Genomic DNA, 17926 nt, shown 5'->3' with positions numbered 1-17926 from the left:
ATGGAAAATATTATATTGTAATTAATAATTTTAAAATGTATAATATTATTATAATTGTATGTACATTTTGTAGATAAATAAATTTGTCGTGTGTGGAATACATAGCTTTTCAATGGCCGTTGGCACAAAAAACATAAGTTAACGGACTTCGCATTTAATAACAATAACATTTTAAGTACTTTAAGTAATTACATAAACATCCCATATTAATCATTTAATTACGCAATTTTATAGGGGGCAATTAGCAAATAAAGGTTTAGTTTCATATAAAAAAAAACACAAACCTTGGTAATGTCGACAAACACATTTATCAAAGAAATGCAGTTCTTGCCAAACTTTCCAATTCGATTTTTCCGTGTCGGCTACGTAATCGCGATTCGCCAGTGGTAACGTAGACTTATCCAGGCATGTGGCAAGGGGGTGAAACGGCGGGAGCAGAAACACGAAAAATTGGCGAATCAGCATGGATCCGAGTTACGAAGAGTATTGTGATTTTACATGTGCATTACTTCATAGTTTTATAGAAAATTTTGGCATTTTTATTGTTCAAATTTAGTTTACTATGCGATTGTTCATTGAAAAATTGAACAGATTGAATTGTGTGTGAAATTCATCGATGTGGGTGGTTTAATTTGATGCACCGTATTCGCAATAATGAAGAGAGATTAGTGATGGTTGTTACACAAATAAAATATAGAGCCTTCAATTGTTGTTACATGCAATTGAACAATTTAATATCATACTCAATTGAACTATGTGGGTTTTATTGATAATCCTTGATGAATATAAGAAATATTAAACAAAATCGAACATCTAATAAATATAACTAAAATCATATTGTTTTTATAGACATTCATTACTTTTGTTATAATCAAACGTAAATGAATATGTATTGCCAACCAACATCATGTTCGATACACAAAATGATTTCCATCCACGTGTGAGAAGAACCTTAATGCTCGAAATAGTTTTGCGAGTAGATATAACGATATTCTTCGATCCACCCTCTTCAAATTCGACATCGATGGATTTCTTGCCAACTGATCCAGCCTTTTTAGTAAATGTTTTACGTAGATACTGCATCAAAATAATTTTACCAACAAAAGTAAAAAATGTATCGATAAAAGGACAGCACAATAATTTAAATTAATGCAACCTTTCTCAGAACGTTTCTGATCTAGGTAGACCTTGCAATTGCGGCGACAATATCCTTTCTTCTCACAATGATAACAAGCGTCATCAAGTTGTTTGTTGACCTTGTCATTGGACACTCAAGTAGTCTAGCCCCTCTCCATCTTCTAACTCGGTTAGGAACTCTTTTCCTTCATTTTCTTCTAGAAAGGACTCTTCTTTCTAGAAGGAGCAAGAAAGAGAACATATTTCTCCTTCTTGATGGTGGGCTCGTAGCTGACCAACATGTTCATCAACTCATCCAAGGGAGGATCGAGCTTGCTCATGTTAAATTTCACTATGAACGTATTCACAAGAACTAGGAAGGGACATACGAATCAAATCCAGCGATAGCTCCGATGGGAGGGTGACATCAAGGTTCACCAATTTCTCAAGGAGAGGTTTTATTTCTCTAGAAGAAAATGTATTTAGTTCATTACAAGCATAATATCAAAAGAAGAAGACAAGAAATGATAAACTATTCGTAAAGAAATTGCTTAAGAATAACCTGAGTCGAAAACTCTGTCAAAGCTTTTCGCGAATAATTGTCGAAAACCGAAGAAAAAATGAAGAAGTTACAAATGAACCGGCCCTTCTATTTATAGGAGAATGCAAAGATTCTCGAGGAAGCTTTGCAAATAAAAAATTGGCCTCGAATTTCGTGCCCAGATCGCGATACAGACTTCTTTGATCGCAATATTGGCTGCCTCGGAGAATTGTGCACCACTTTGCCAGATCGCGATACGAACTTCTCGGATCGCGATCTGGGTCCGTGAAATTTTGGGTCACTATGTGTAATGAGACCCCAGATCCCGATCATGCAAAAGGGGATTGCTATCTGGGTCCGTGAAGATTTGGTGCTCTCCCTGTAATGAGACCCCATGTCGCGATCAGGCAAAAGTGGATGGTGATCTGAGTCCATGAAGATTTGGTGCTCTCTCTATAATGAAATCCCATATCGCTATCGTGCAAAAGTGGATCGCGATATGGGTCCTTCTTTACCACTTTTTGACTTGAAAATCGGTTTTGCTTTCAAATCGTTTTGAATCGGCAAAAATAGTTTTCCTTTCGTAGAACTGAAATAAAAATAAAGTCGAAAATTCAGACGAAAGTTGACAAAAACTCGAGGATTAGATATGTAAATAGTGTGCAAAACGAATACTTATCAGATCCCGATTTTTGTGCACAATGATTTACTTATATAACGGCCAAGACTTGGTAAAAAAAGGCCGGAGATTCCTTGTACAGTTCAAACTTCATTTTAGATCCATGGCCCAGACGGTCTTCCGAATTGCAGTAAATTCTCGGACGACCATCTGAGAATGCGTGGCTCGATTCTCCTCTTTATTGGCTCGGACAGTCGTCTCAATTTTCAAGGCATTATTGAGACGGTCGTCTCAAAATGCGCGCTTTCTTCTCCACTTGTTCTTAATCTGCACGGTCGTCTGGTCTTACAGTTTATACATGGAACGGCCGTCGGAAGCTCTTTGTAGTCAACTTCGGCCGGTTTTTCCATTCTTGCCCTTTTTGATCCGTTCTTTACCGTTTTTGCTTCCAAACGTCTAATTTCTCAACTCGCTCTTACATAGAACAAGTCATTATATTTTTTCTCATCCCACTCACAAAAAAAATTGGAACTACAGATAATAAATTTGGAGATGTTGGAGATATTAATACTAAATGATACATTTCACTAACAGCTTAAGCTTTTGGTTGAGATGGTCATTCAACATGGTATCAGAGCCAGACCAAATGAAAGGTCCTGAGTTCGAATCCCACCGCCACCCAATTCAAATATTTCAAGTGCAAGACTTCAAGTGTAATTCGCTTGGAGATATTAATACTAAATGATACATTTCACTAACAGCTTAAACTTTCAGAAAACATAAAACAAAAAAGAGAAGAAAAGAAAAAGATATCAAACAAAAAAACTAAAAAGAGCAAACACATACAAACCAAAAAGGAATGAATGAAGAAAAATAAAAGCAACAGCAAGCACACGCGCGGCATACAAATAAAAGAAAAAAAGCAAGATTTTTTCTCCCCTTTCCGTTTTCATAAATTTCTAAGGTAATCTGCGTCGCTGATTGTTATACTTCCACCCCGGTTCTCTCATATTATTTTTTTTGTTTTTAATCTCAGAGTCTGTTGCATATTGATTTTCTTGTTCACTGTTTTTTACTTTGCACACCAAGTGTTTGTAGATATGTCACTTCGACGCTCAAATTGCATATTTTTGTTTTTTTCCGACAGTGCTTTTGAGTTTATCACAATTTCAATGGCTTTAACGCATATGTTTGGTTTTCATGCAGGTTCATTTCATTCTGCAAGTAAAAATGTCATACTATAAGAAGACAAGCACAGAATTGACTTATCTACAGAAGGAAAATCTCTAGTTAGAAGTGAAGCAAGATTCTTTATCTGTTTCATGGTATGCGTTTTCCAGTCGTTTCATCGGGTGCCAACCTCAGCAATTTGTGTCATAAATTAAAGGATTCGTCGTCAAGCGGCAGATGGAACGAGGTCCTTTGCCACTACAGAGAGATAAAACAATCAGATGTTCAACTTGTAGATCATACAATTTTCTCTCATGTTCTTAAAGCTTGTTTATCTCTGTCGTTTGGATTCGGAAAGTCCGTTCACTCGTCCGTGATCAAGCAGGGATTCGAATCTTTCACTTCGGTGGGGAATTCAGTAATGGACTTCTATGCAAAATCGGGAGCATTGGGCTCTACGCGGAATGTTTTTAATTGCATGAAAACGAGAGATTCCGTTTCTTGGAATATAATTCTTCATGGGAATTTCAACGAAGGTGCATTTGTGGAAGGATTCGATTTGTTTATTCAAGCTAGAGAAGACGGGTTCGAACCGAACGTCTCTACTTTGCTGCTCGTAATTCAGGCATATCGCATTCTTGGAGCTTTTAACGACGGCGAGAGATTTCATGGTTACTTGATTCAAAGTGGGTTGTGGAGCCTGACTTCAGTACAAAATTCGCTTTTGGGTATGTACACAGACATTAGGATGAATCTTGCAGAGAAACTGTTCGATGAAATTCCCGAGAGAGATGTAATTTCATGGAGTGTGATGATCAGAGGTTACGTGCACAGCGATGATGCTATATGCGCTTTAGAATCGTTTAAGCAGATGGTATCGGAGTTTGGTATTGAAGCGGATGGACAAACCATGGTTAGTGTACTCAAAGGCTGCACGAAATTAGCTGACGTTAAAATGGGGAAATTAATCCATGGCTTTATAATCTCGAGAGGTTTAAATTACGATTTGTTTATAGGGAACACTCTGGTTGATTTCTATTGCAAATGCGGAGATGTCGATTCTGCCATTCTAGCATTCTCGGAGATGCCTAGTAAGAACATAGTATCATGGAATTCTATGCTGTCTGGCTTTGTTCATAACGAGAACCATACAGAAGCGTTAACATTGTTTGGTTCGATGAAAATGTCGGGACTCGATTCTGACGAGGTGACTCTAGTTAACCTACTTTCGTTGTACAAATTCTTGGGTGATCTCCGTCAATGCAAGTTGATTCATTCTAGAGTAATGCGGAAAGGTTTCGAATCGAACGATTTGGCTGTTAATTCTTTGATTGACGCATATGCGAAATGCAACGAGATCGATGTTTCTTGGAAACTGTTCTGCCAAATAAAAAGACCCGATATTGTTACGTGGAGTACGATGATATCAGGTTTTACTTACTGTGGCATGCCCGATGAAGCGATTTCTCTTTATCAAGAAATGTTTCTCTCACTAGAAAACCCAAACACCGTTACACTTATAAACCTTCTCGAGGCTTGTGGGGTCTCTGCCGAAGTTGGTCGATCAAAATGGGCCCACGCAATCGCTATCAGAATGGGATTGGCGTCAGACGTTGTAGTCGGCACTGCAATACTCGATATGTACTCGAAATGTGGGGACGTAAAAGCTTCCAAAAGGGCATTCGACCAAATTTTGACGAAAAACATCGTCTCGTGGAGCGCAATTATCGCTGCTAACGGTCTGAACGGTCACCCGCGTGTCGCTCTAGCATTGCTCTCCGAAATGGAAGCTAACGGTTTGAAGCCCAATTCGGTGACGATTCTCTCCGTTTTATCCGCGTGCTGTCATGGGGGATTGATCGAGGAGGGACTTTCTGTATTCAAAGATATGGCGAAGAATCATAAATCGGAGCTGAAGTTAGAACATTACTCGTGCCTTGTGGATTTATTGGCTAGATCCGGAAACGTTAACGATGCGTTGGAATTGATTAAGTGTATTCCTGTCGGCATGAAGGCGGGCCCGAGTGCATGGGGTGCAGTCTTGAGTGCGTGTAGGAACTACGAAGATCGAGAAGTGAGTGTAGGTGCAGTTTCTCGGGTTCTTCAAATGGAGCCGTCGAGCTCTGCCGGTTACTTACTTGCATCGAATGTGTACGCTTCTATGGGTTCGTGGGGCGATGCCTCGGGTATGAGGTGTTTGATGAAGGAACGAGGTGTGGAAGTGGTGTGTGGTTATAGTTTGGTTCGTGTGAATAACAAAACGTGTACTTTTACTGCGGGGGATAAGTATCACCCTTTGTCGCATACGTTCGGCCCCGTCGTCGAGCAGTTACACTCGTGTATGAGGATGGATACGGGAACAAGAATACCGTTTTAGTTATAGATATATTCTATATTACGTATTTGGGTTCAGAAAATAATCGAAAGCAGTAGGTTTTGTCAACATCAACGCCACGCCTAACGCCAACTAAAATGGCTTCAATTGAACGAAAAGGAAAAACGAACATTTGGGAGTTGGCCGATCAACTTCAACTTGCCTGGTTAGTTTATAATATAAAAATATTCCCTGTTTTAATTAATCGTCACGCTTGAACAGTTGTGTTTGTTAATGTTTCTTTAGCTCGTTGACACTGATACATGATGTACTTGAAATGATTACAGATCTTCATCTAATGTAGACAGGCTGTCACAGCTGAAGTAAACCCTTTGAATTTTGGACTAAGGAATTTTTCGAATCCGATGCAACAAATTTCGAAACATCGAAATCCTGCTCTTTTGTTGGTAGGTTTTTGTTTTTTGTTAGATATGTGATTTTAACGAATCGGGATAATAGTTGCAGAAATTAGGATAAGTCTTGTAATAACCTTAAAATTGAATATTAGATTATCTAAGATAAAATACTATCGCTAGGCCTTGTTTGGTTGGGGAGATTAGCCATTATTAACTAAATAATTAGACTTTGTTTGATGTTTGGGCGTCAGAGAATCCGATAAAATAATTGGATTTTCATTAGATTATTTAATCTTATCTAATCTAGCAACCAAACGAGGCCTTAAAGGAAAACTCCTTTTACCAATTACAATGTTGTTACATAGTTGACACATGCAGTGACCAGTGGACGACAATTTGCCAATATTGTACATTGAATTTCGTTACTGAGTTAATAATTCCGTTTTTTTTTTTTTTGCAGGACCATTTCTCGAACTGCAGAGAACCACAGGATTACTTGTTGTAACGCTCTCTCCACTAGTGCTCTTGGCATATACAAATAACTAAGTGTAGGTGCTTCGTTGTAAAAGGTATACAACATTTTACGTCTTCGATATGTTCTTCGTGTTCTACCAAATTGTTCGTACAATGTATCACAAGTTTAAATTAAATAGTCTGGCTTTGCAGATCCGATAAGAAAGTCATTATCTAATCGAGAAAACCATCACCATCGGCTGCTATTTAAGTAATGCAGTTGATATTCGACTTCATTACCAATTGTAGGAGCTAAGTTTACAAAGAAATCACCAAAAACTAAAATCACTACATCATCAACAAACAATGCACAAAAAAAATAAAATAAAATAAACAAATAGCAAAAAAATACACGAATGATTTCTTCCCTAAACATTAACCCTCCTCAACTTCATCCACCGGTAATGCGTAGCCTTCTTCAACCACTCTTGCCTTGTATTCGCTACGGCAAATATTATAAAAGACAGCTTCTTTTTTTTCGTAGGAAAAATCGGGAACTAATTACGACTGCTGTTCATTCTCTTTCTTGTGCGTGATGCGTGATGATAATGATAAGAAAATAAAGCAAGGCAAGAAAAAAGAAACGAAGGGAATGTATATATACACACTGTAGGTAGCCTAGGAAAAATTGCCCTGCTGCTGGGAAAGAGAAAAGAAAATGAAATAATAGAGAGAGAAAGAGAGGAGAGAGAAAGGAATCAATTGCCTAACGCAGCGAATCCGCCACCTCTCATCATCTGCTTGAACTCGGTGAAATTGACCATACCGTCCCCATCGGCATCTACCCTCATAATCATCTTCTTGCAGTCCTCGACGGCCCTGCCTTGCTTGAGCCCGAGAGACGCCAGTACGGCCTTCAGCTCGTCGACGGTTATGAACCCGTCGCCGTTCTGGTCGAACACGTTGAACGCCTCCCTCATGTCTTCCTCCTCGTCCCTTTCGTCCATTATGTTCTGGTACAAGTTGCCGAACTCCTCGATGTCCACGCACCCGTCCCCGTTCACGTCGATCTTGTCGATCATCTGGCTGAGCTCCTTGTCGGGAATGAAGATTCCCATGTTCTCCAGCGAGTCGCTCAGCTCCTTCTGCGTGATTCTTCCGTCCCCGTTGCGATCGAACATTTGGAATACCCTTCGGAGCTCGTCGGCGTCCATTCTACGGGGGAATTTATGGAGTGGTGAAATCACGGGAGAGGACGAGGGTGACGCGGGCTCTTTTATTGTATTAGTATTATTATGTTTTTGTTGTTTTTGTTGTTGTTCTTGTTGATGGAGATATGGGTACCAAGAAGGAGGGAGAAATGTCCTCAACTTCTTGGGAACCAAGTACAAGAAAATGGTGTTGAGGAGTTTGTAGAGGAGGAAGATTCTTAATAAAATGGTTGGCATTTTGCAGGAGATTTTTGGTTATTTAGTGTGTGTGTGTGTGTGAGAGAGAGAGAGAGAGAGAGGTGTGTGTGGAAGTGAGAGAAACTTGGGGAAACACTTGAAAATGGTGGTGGTGAATAAATAGTATGGAGAATCAATGATGGAGAATTAAAGGGTTGAGAAAAAGAGCTGTATTTGGTGGGTGTGTTTGGATCTGTCAAATAGCGCGTTGTAGTTATTTTTAAGTATTTTGTTGAAACCGCGTTGTTATAATTGTGGATTTGGTGTGTGTCTTTTGAAAAAAATAAGGGTAAATTACAATCAACTCCCTGAGGTATGGCCAATTTACAAAAAAACCCTCTTGTTTGGATAATTACATCTGACCTTCTCAACTATGATTTTTTCTTACACCTCCACCCTTATGGTGTCAAATTCAACATAATCATCTAGATTTCGTGGAATGTGCTCTAGTTTGTACTCGCTTTGCGTAAAAATACAGTTTCTGATGCACCACAATCTGATATGTACAAGCCGAAATACACATATTATGATCGTCTTGCTTCAAAATGTGGAGTTCGAATGGGATAATATGGGTACAAAAGTGATAATATTTCATATAATCTTGAAGATTCCACTAAATTTGAAACCGCAAAAGTGGACGTGTAAGAAGATTTATAGTTGAGGGGTGGTTGTAATTACACAAACAAGATGGGCGTTTTCGTAATTTGATCATACCTCAGGGGTGGTTGTAATTTACCCAAAAAATAATAATAATGTGGTGGGCCGATTTGCAATTTGTTTTTTTATTTAAACTAGTCGTTGAAGATGGTAAGAAAAAAGATAAAATGAAGTGGGGAAAGATGACCGTTGATAACGGATCTAAAATTAGTAAAAGAGGGGAGCTGGTGTGACTCTAGCTGAAAGGCCGGCTACATAAACGCGTGATTGGTGGAAAGGTGACACGTGGATGAGAGAGAGTTGGCAATGTATAGAACTTGGTTTATTTTATTGGTTTGATTGGAGTCGTTATTTGGGTGTAGGAATTAGTCGTGCTACAGTGGATTTAAAGCTCGTTCAACCATTGTAGTAAAACTAAATTGAAAGCATTATAATTTATAGGACAAATTGCAAAAAAAAAAAACCATAACAATGGATATCCTATTTTTTTTGTCTTGCAAATATATTCATTTCATTTAAATTTATTTCTTATAAAGAAAGCAGTTTTATATATATCGAAATTACACCCAACTCCTTGAGACTTTAATTAATGATTTAAACCATAATTTAGTATTAATTTCACCAATTAACCAATTTTAACCTCGATTCTAATTTGACCCCAATTTTGACCGCCACCGCCGTTGACTTTTTTTTTTAACTCGTTTTTTTTTCTTTTTTCCTGAATTTCTGGTCAGCCGCTGGTCTCCGACAATGACTTTTTTTTTTTTTTTCGAAAAACTATTTTCATTAATATTACTGTCTTTAGGCCTGGCAATCGGGTCGCGTGAGCCCAGCCTAGGTCGGCTCAAACTCATATACCATCGGGCCTCATTATTATATGCTCAAGCTCAAATACCATCGGGCTTCATGCCTATAGGCTCAAACTCGGCTCACGTATTTTTTCGGGTTTCGGGTTTATATTGGGCTTATATCGGGCGATAAATAAATTACATATTTTACAACTTTGCAGTCGGACGTGTTAAAGAAAAAAAAAAAAAAAAAAAAAAAAAAAAAAAAAAAAAAAAAAAAAAAAAAATTGCAGCCTAAGAGAAAAATCTATAATATTCATTGAAAATCAAAATACGATTAAAAAAAACGTTGTTTGTTCATTAAAACAAATGAAGCTTAATCTTGAAAATATTTAATCCTTAATTAATTATATGAAAAAATGCATCCGAGTCCAAAATGTAAAAAAAACATAAAATAAAATAACTAGAAGCAATTCTAAATGTCCTCGTAACTCTTTTCGAAAAATCTTGAGACGTGAACAAAAAAATACAATATATATATATATATATATATATATATATATATATATATATATATATATATATATATTAATTTAGTCAGGCTTTATTCGGGCAGAGCCATGGTAAGCTCAAACTCGGCTCATAGTTTAATCGGGTTTAATGAAACGGCTGAAACTTGGCCCGACTCACAATTAATCTGGCTCGGCTCAAATAAAATCGGGCCGAGCTATAGGGCTTCGGGTAGGCCCAGCTCAATTGCCGGTCCTAACTGTCTTAGTCTACAATATTACTGTCTCAGAAAGTAATATTGTTGTCAAAGACAATAATTTTACTGTGTCAACAATAATATTATTGTCCTAACTAAAATATTATTGTGACAATAATTTTACTGTGTCAACAATATATTATTCTCCTAACTACAATATTATTATCTCAGACAACAATATTACTGTCTGGGACAGTAATATTGTTGTTAACATAGTAATTGTTGGCACGAGATTTCTATTTGTGAAGATTGAAGAAATCCGCCATACGTGGAAATTAAAGATTGGCAAAGATTTGTTTTCCATGTTTATTTTGGAATTAATTAGAGTCCTATTTTTGTAATATTGTTATTAGGACTTAGATTTATTTCCATGTATTGTATTCTAGTTAGGTATCTTTTGTATTTATCTAGAATAGAAGTAGAAATCGACTAGGATTCTATTACCTAGTTAAATCGATTTCTTAGGGCCCAAGTTAGGTTTAGGGTGGAGATTTCGTGCCTATATAAGGTCCTCAACCTCATATGAGTCCGATGGAGCTTTAATCGAGAATATCCCAGCATAAAGGCTTTGAAGGGTGCAGCCCGTGCTGCAGCCCTGTCTGCACGACAGGTGTGGCAACAGAACAGGTTTCTTCTACCAGGCCATAAAGAAGATCGGCGTTTCGGGAGAAGTGCTTAAAAGATCTCGGGAGAGGTCGATCCGTCGTTTGAAGGAAGTTCAACATTGGAGGAAGTCCAAGAGTGCGGATGGAGGAATTGCTTTGATTATCAACAAGTTCGAGTCGTGTGCAAGAACGGCGTATCACATAAAGAGGGAGTCTTTAGTGTTTTATTAAGTCCTATTAATGTACACATAAATCTGAACTAGTTTTGCAAGTCCTCGTGGATGTAGGGTACGTTTGTATCCGAACCACATTAAATTGTTGTGTTCTTTATTCTGCTTTTCGTAGATTTATTACTGTGACAACACAACAATTCTGTTACGTCACCTAATGTCGTAACAAGTAGTCTGTCTCAACAGATGAGTAGATATCCATAGGCATTCAAAATTCAACAGTAATATTAATGTATTAATTAATTTTATCGTGTTGGCTTGCAATATTACTGTCTCGGACAATAGTGTTAGTAATATTACTGTGTAAATATTAATATTAATATTTTGGCCTTTAATATTATTGTCTGAGATTGTAATATTGTTGTTGATACAGTAATTTAGGGGGGGAAAGGTTTTTTTTTTAAATCAACGTCGGAGACTGGTAGTCAATGCAGGCGACCGACCGAAACTTTTTTCTGGAAAAAAGAAGTTTAAAAAAAAAAAAAAGAAACAAAATCAACGCCGAAAACTAGGTGAAATAAAATTCATAAAAAAATTATGAAAATGGGAGTTTAATGTGATATATTTGTTCAAATTCGTGATCAATGTGCAATATTAATGAAGTTAGAGTTTAATGGATGACGTTGATTTAAATTATATCATGAGGGGTATTTTGGAAAAAAGAGACATGGAAGAGTTTATTTGCAAAATTGACTTTAGTCTGAACATCTAAATCCTCCTCCGTGGGGTTTAGGGGTGGAAATCGGAACGAAATTTCCGATTTCCGCCGAATCCGATCCGAATAATTCCGATTTTGGAACGATTTTTTCACTTCCGAATTCCGAAATTCCGATTTCCGAAATTTCCGAAAAAAATCGGATCGGAATCGGAAATACATATCAAAATTTTGGAATTTCCGAATTCCGATCCGAATATAATTCCGAAATTTTCCGATTTTTTCCGAAATTATTGCTATTTATTAATTATATTGTAGTTTTGTTTTCCATTTACTACTTCTTCAATTTCAAGAAAGCCCATCTCATGTTTAAAAAGAATAGGCCTGCAGCCCATTTAGCAAACTACAACCCAAACCCAAACTCTATGTTTATAATTTTAAATGACTGAACATTAAATATCAAAACCCTAACTTTCTTTCTTTTCTTCTTCCGCCGCTACCAGCCACACACCCCCTTCTCTGCCCCTTTTTTTTCTTCCTCTTCCGCCCACCTCTTCTTCTCTTTTCTATTCGTTAAAAAATCTTCTTGCAGGCGACGTCTTCTTTCGCCGCCTCCTTTTTTCTCTACATTTTTCTTCCATTTTCTTGTCAAGATCCGCCCGTTCATCATTTCACAAGCATTTTCAAGATTTGAAAGATTCTTTGCGGAAGAGGGTGTCTTTGGAATAGGAAATGAGTTTGCCTCAAAATCGTTCCATCGTCGTTGCTCCGTCGCGGAAAAGCAACAGAGTCGCCGTAAACCGTCAATTCCGAAAATTCCGAAATTCCGACCGGAATTTTCGGAATCGGAATCGGAATGAGTTTTTCTATTTCGAAATTTTCGGAATCGGATTCGGAATTGCTTTTTGACTTCCGAAAAAAATCGGATTTTTTCCAAACCGGTGGTTTCCGATCCGATCCGTCCGATCTCCACCCCTAGTGGGGTTATATGCAATTCGCTTTTTATCGTTGTTAATCAAAGAGCCATTCCTCACTCTGGGATTGTTTCTTGGGCAAATAGCAAATAGGTCCATGACAATAGACTTAACGGACATAGGTCTAAACAAAAAATAGTTTCGTAAATATAGCCATCCACATGTTTTTTGTCTAAAGTATGCCTTATATAAAATTTTCAGCAATTCCATCCATTATACTATAACTTCATCAATATTGTACATTGACCCCGAATTTGAACAAATATATCACAGTAACCCTCATTTTCATAATTAAAAAAAAAAAAACTTTTAGGAAAATAATTTTTCTGGAACTTTTTTCCGGCCAGATTCCGGCTTTGACCGCGCGGTTTCTCTAGCGTTTACTTTTTTTTTACTTATTTTTTCTAAAAAAATTCCGGCTGGTCAACTGTCGTTGACAGCCGGTCTCCGTCGTTGATTTTTTTGTTTAACTTTTTTTTCTCTGTAATTACTGTGTTAATAACAAAATTATTGTCCGAGACAATAATATCGAATGCCAAACAATAATATTATTAATATAACTGTCCCAAACAATAATATTATTGCATGAGACAGTAATATTACGGTCGAAGAAAGTAATATTACGGACTAAGACAGCAAAGTTGCATGGCAAGACGATATAATTAATTAGTACAGTAAAATTACTGTCTCACACATAAATTATTGTCTCCAACAGTAATATTGCAGGCCAAGACAATAATATTAACCAAAACTATTTTTTTTAAGGAAAAAAAAAAGTCAACCCGAGGACCGGCAATTGGCCTGCAGGAAATAAAAAGAAAAAAATAAGTCAACGACAGAGACCGGCTGTTGACTTCCCGACAAAATCAGAAAAAAAAAATCAACGCGGAGACTAGCGATTGACCTGCCGGGAAAAAAAAATTCAAAAGAGAAAAATGTCAACGACGATGACGGTCAAAATTGGTTAATTAGTAAAATTAGGGTGTAAATCATAAAAGTGGAGTTAAATTAGGATTTCAAGGAGTTGGGAGAATTTTGGTATATATAAAAGAGTTTTCCTTTACAAATGAGTTTGAATGAGATGGATTTATTTGCAAGACAAACAAATTAGATGGCCCTTTGAGGAATTGGAATCTAATGATAATTCCTTCCATTATAATTTGGATAATATTTAGGGAAAATACTTTTTGGAATGCTTTTACCCTCAATTAAACAATCAAAATACAGAAGATAAAATAAAATAATATTATTAAATATAAATAAATCAGTAAATAAAAAAAATCTGCAAAATATTCAACAATCTCTCTCTTTCGACATTCAGAAGAACACATCATCCACACTTTCTCTTTCGCCACACCATAACCACCATGAAACATACCTCAATTCAACAAATGCTGACAGAAAATTAAAGAATAAGAGCAACAAAATCACCTCTTGAATCCTACTATTTGAACTGCAATTTTCTCGAAGAAAAACCACATCAAAAAGTCCGAATTTCCAATTTCTTGCAAGGACTCAAGTATGTCCTATAATCCCAGTTACGCAGTTCCGAAAATTCAAGTTTTAGTAACCATGCATTTCATTTCAGGGCAAACAAACAGGACATATATTCAGCACAAACCTAATTCAAAATTATTACATGTTAGTTTATGTACATGAGAGTTGGTCTAAAGCAATGACAACCTCATCCATAGTTGGTCTTTGTTCCGGGTCTTCATTTAGGCACTGTAAAGCAAGGATTGCGATAATACATGCTTCATCCTCCGAGTATTGGCCCTTCAAATCCATATCCACTACTCGAAGAATCATTCTCTTGTTAACTATATACGGTTTTGCCCATTCCACTAAATATTTCTCGTTTACCACCTTCGTTTTTTCTATGGCACGGCGTCCACATAGGAATTCTAGCAATACAACCCCGAAGCTGAATACGTCGCATTTTACCGTTAAGTGACCTGTGCTCACAAGAACGAAGGAATCCAATGGGGGTGATATTATTTATTGAAGACTTTGTTATTATGTAATTGATTTCCTTCGGTCCAAAATCCTTCAATCGAAATAGCACCAAAAAGAAATAGTGGGAATGTATTTTAGGCTTTACCAACCTGTCCTAAGATATTCAGGAGCAGCATAGCCATAAGTACCAAGAACGCGTGTCGTCACATGAGTCATATCACCGGTGGGCCCATCCCTCGCCAAATCGAACCCACACAACTTGGCATTAAATTCCTGCATCAACAGAGAAATCCCTAAATAATATAGTTTATTTTTTTTTTTTTTTTTGCAATCAATCCAAAGCTTCAAAGCACAAAACAATATCTCTCAGTTTTGAAAATTTATTTTGTTCTATATTATCTGTCACTTAAGTAGAATGCCGACACAACATTGATTGCATAATTATGAATGTTACCCTGATTAATTAGTGGCAAGGGCATTTTAGTCTAAAAATATACATTTTCCTAAAATCAAATCATATTTAATGAGATCATTAATCCATGTGCAAAGCTAAAAAAATGGTAATTAAAAAGGAAAGGAGGAAGTAATATTCAATGAAACATAATATATACCCCATCTAGAAGAATTTTAGAAGTCTTAAAATCTCGATGTATGACAGGTATTTCCAAGCCATGCAAGAAAGAGAGGCCTCTAGCTGCACCTTTAGCCACTTTGATCCTTGTAGCCCAAGGAAGAGAAAGATTCCCTACTAAACAAAACGGGATATGATCAACAATAAAATACGACGGTAATCTTATCACATGAGTCGATGATAGAGAAAGAAAACGAAACAATTGTTCGGATTTAAATTTTACTTCTGAACAAGTGATTCTCTAAGCTCCCTTTCGACATCAACTCGTATACCAAAAGAAGGTTGTCTCCCTCCGAGCAATACCCGATAAGCTTAACCAAATTCGGATGACGAAATAGATTTAGATAAGTAAGTTCCTTCTGCAAAACATTTGACTATTTTTATAAGTAAAAAAATTACATCTTAAAGAAGCCGCAAAGTACAAAAGACGAGAGAAATTACAGACCAACCACTCATGGCTACTCGACGGATCCCATTTTTTAACAGCAACCGCCATTCCATTTCCGGGCTTTGCGGCAGTAAGAGTGTGCTCATTAAGCCACCCCTTATAAACAGTACCGATTCCTTCTTCCCCTAAATGGAAATCAAATCGGAAGTTTTTCGTTGCCTTTTTCAAGTCTTTAAACGGTATGGGCTGTGCGTCACGTTGAGATTGGTTCGTACTAGAAAAAGCTGCGGAAGGGATAATATCAAGTACATGCAAAAAATATATCTTCCAAACAGTCGAAAGTGACTAAATTACACTATAATATGTTACGAGATTTTTGATCATACATATTTCTTACAGTTGCTTCAACATGACTTTGATCCGAATTATTCTACATAAAAATAATTTTGCACCGTCTTTCCTCTAGAACGTATAACAACTTGGAGTTTAGCTACTAGTATATATGAAATAATGAAACTGAACTTTCGACGAAGCGAATTTTCAGTGGCATTCATCATACATTAAGAGCAGATGATGTTTAGAAAGCTTTATCTACTTTTTCTCCTATGAGGGGAGAATTTTGAGTACGACACCAAGAAACCTCGAAAAACACTGTTCATGGAAATCTTCATATATTCAGGCCTCGTTTGGTTGTCAAGAGAATATTAAATAATCTAATAAAACCCAATTATATTACCGAACCTTCGATGATCCAATAAAAAAAACATGCCTAGAAGGCAAGATAAGCCATGATAACATACTATTTGCGGGTCAACCCGGCAAGTTATTGGGATACCAAACATCAAACAGAGTCCTATTATTTAGTTAATCATTGCTAATCTCCCCAACCAAACGAGGCCTCAATGTATAATTCAATCATCGGGTATGTCGTTAATTCTCTTTTATTCACCTTCTAATGAATGAATCTGCAAATGGGTCATGGAATTCTAAGATTTGTGCATGTAAATTTTCTTGGTTTAGGGTTCATATGTGCCGGTAATTAATTTCATCAAATGAACTCAGGGAGTGTTATACAAAACCCAATTACAGTGGAACCTCGATAAATTAATAACCTCGCTTAACTAATACATTATTTTGATCCCAACTTGGTGAGGACGTGCTAAATAATTAACTCGATAATTTAATATTTCTATAGGAAGAATAGAATTGAAACCCCCGTTATGTTATGGGTTGATTACATGGAATATATATAGAGAAATAATGCAAGGTAATAGAGTTTGACTAGGTAACTAAATCCTAACTAATCTAGGTAACCGAATCATACTAGAATCCTAATATTATGAGAGTTCTATAATATAATATTCTCTAACAATTTCGCTAAATTAGTAGAATTTCCCTAATCCAGACTGTATTAATTTATAAAGGTTTAATTGTATATAGAAACTCCATGATTTCAAATTGAACAAGTCCCCAAATATATCAACACAAAATTTGTTCATAAACATATTAAATATGAAGTCTGAATATGTAGAGCTAAGCCAATTTAAGTAGAGAAAAAACACAGAATTGCAGCAAGATCAACTTGAGAGAATTAATTAAATATTAGAAAAAACAGATTAGTGAAAATACCAACGAAATCTTGAAAGGAAGAATCGAGACTGAAATCAGATGTAGTGGAGCTGTTGAAGCTTTCACACAGCGCAAGTTCCCTAAGCAGTTGTCTCTTCAGAACAGCTCCAACCAGCTTCTCCCAGTTATCATACACCCTCGACATTTCTCACTTTTGCATAATTATGCCATCCTCTCTCTCTCTCTCTCTCTCTCTCTCTCTCTCTCTCTCTCTCTCTCTCTTCTCTCTCTCTCTAAACGGAACACAAGATAAGAAGTGATTCTGATTCCTGCCATAATAATATTGCAGGAAAAAGTACCAGCGGCTAATAATACACTTTTTAGTAGATGTGTTAAATACGAAAACACCCTTTACTATACACATCGTATCATTTAAATATAAAAAAATCCCCTATTTTTGAAAGTCAATGGGCAAAACATTGAAGACGTTAAATGGATTGGTGAAACTACAAATTTACCCCCCTTTATTTGCTACAATACTAATCAATAATCATCTATCTCTTTCACGGTTGATTCGATCCGACACCCGGTTATAAACATCCGGTGGTTCTTCTGCTGCCACGTGTTCTT

General features: G+C 36.7%; 3 protein-coding genes across 6 annotated transcripts; 1 reads left to right on the top strand and 2 right to left on the bottom strand.

The window, feature by feature from the left end:
* The first annotated feature begins 3035 nt into the window (after positions 1-3035).
* Positions 3036-6864, top strand: LOC105970723 (Tetratricopeptide repeat (TPR)-like superfamily protein). Of its 2 annotated transcripts, XM_088820944.1 has the most exons (4): positions 3036-3240; positions 3483-5986; positions 6108-6227; positions 6637-6864. In XM_088820944.1, the coding sequence occupies exon 2, from the start codon at positions 3604-3606 to the stop codon at positions 5821-5823; it is 2220 nt and encodes a 739-aa protein (XP_088677070.1). In that variant the 5' UTR covers positions 3036-3240; positions 3483-3603; the 3' UTR covers positions 5824-5986; positions 6108-6227; positions 6637-6864. The 2 variants fall into 2 exon arrangements, with proteins under 2 accessions (XP_088677070.1, XP_012851004.2); XM_012995550.2 differs by lacking the exon at positions 6108-6227 and having other exon boundaries at positions 3075-3240.
* Positions 6865-6895: 31 nt separating this feature from the next.
* LOC105970726 (calmodulin-like protein 3) lies at positions 6896-8325 on the bottom strand. The gene has a single exon (XM_012995552.2). It carries the CDS (start codon positions 8075-8077, stop codon positions 7388-7390), a length of 690 nt encoding a protein of 229 aa, XP_012851006.2. The 5' UTR covers positions 8078-8325; the 3' UTR covers positions 6896-7387.
* A 5988-nt stretch (positions 8326-14313) lies between these two features.
* LOC105970724 (putative serine/threonine-protein kinase PBL10) lies at positions 14314-17638 on the bottom strand. 3 transcript variants are annotated; one of them, XM_088820941.1, is made up of 6 exons: positions 17357-17638; positions 15785-16011; positions 15563-15698; positions 15320-15456; positions 14858-14981; positions 14314-14707 (listed from the first exon to the last, which is right to left on the bottom strand). In XM_088820941.1, the coding sequence occupies exons 1-6, from the start codon at positions 17499-17501 to the stop codon at positions 14400-14402; spliced, it is 1077 nt and encodes a 358-aa protein (XP_088677067.1). In that variant the 5' UTR covers positions 17502-17638; the 3' UTR covers positions 14314-14399. The 3 variants fall into 3 exon arrangements, with proteins under 3 accessions (XP_088677067.1, XP_088677068.1, XP_012851005.2); XM_088820942.1 differs by having other exon boundaries at positions 15320-15453; XM_012995551.2 differs by having other exon boundaries at positions 15563-15695.
* Between the last annotated feature and the right edge of the window lie 288 nt (positions 17639-17926).

This window comes from Erythranthe guttata, chromosome 7, assembly GCF_056151865.1.
Source record: "Erythranthe guttata isolate IM_541 chromosome 7, IM_541, whole genome shotgun sequence".
NCBI lineage: Eukaryota > Viridiplantae > Streptophyta > Magnoliopsida > Lamiales > Phrymaceae > Erythranthe > Erythranthe guttata.
The sequence above is the reverse complement of the archived record's forward strand: the minus strand, read 5'-3'. Positions and strand labels throughout refer to the sequence as shown.

Excerpts from the sequence above, each read along its gene's own strand:
- LOC105970723 (XM_088820944.1), top strand. The coding sequence starts at position 3,604 with ATGCGTTTTCCAGTCGTTTCATCGGGTGCCAACCTCAGCAATTTGTGT.
- LOC105970726 (XM_012995552.2), bottom strand. The coding sequence starts at position 8,077 with ATGCCAACCATTTTATTAAGAATCTTCCTCCTCTACAAACTCCTCAAC.
- LOC105970724 (XM_088820941.1), bottom strand. The coding sequence starts at position 17,501 with ATGTCGAGGGTGTATGATAACTGGGAGAAGCTGGTTGGAGCTGTTCTG. Across the intron at positions 16,012-17,356 it reads TTCCTTTCAAGATTTCGTTG|CTTTTTCTAGTACGAACCAA; the intron begins GTATTTTCACTA and ends TCCCTTCCGCAG. Across the intron at positions 15,457-15,562 it reads AGAGAATCACTTGTTCAGAA|TAGGGAATCTTTCTCTTCCT; the intron begins GTAAAATTTAAA and ends CGTTTTGTTTAG.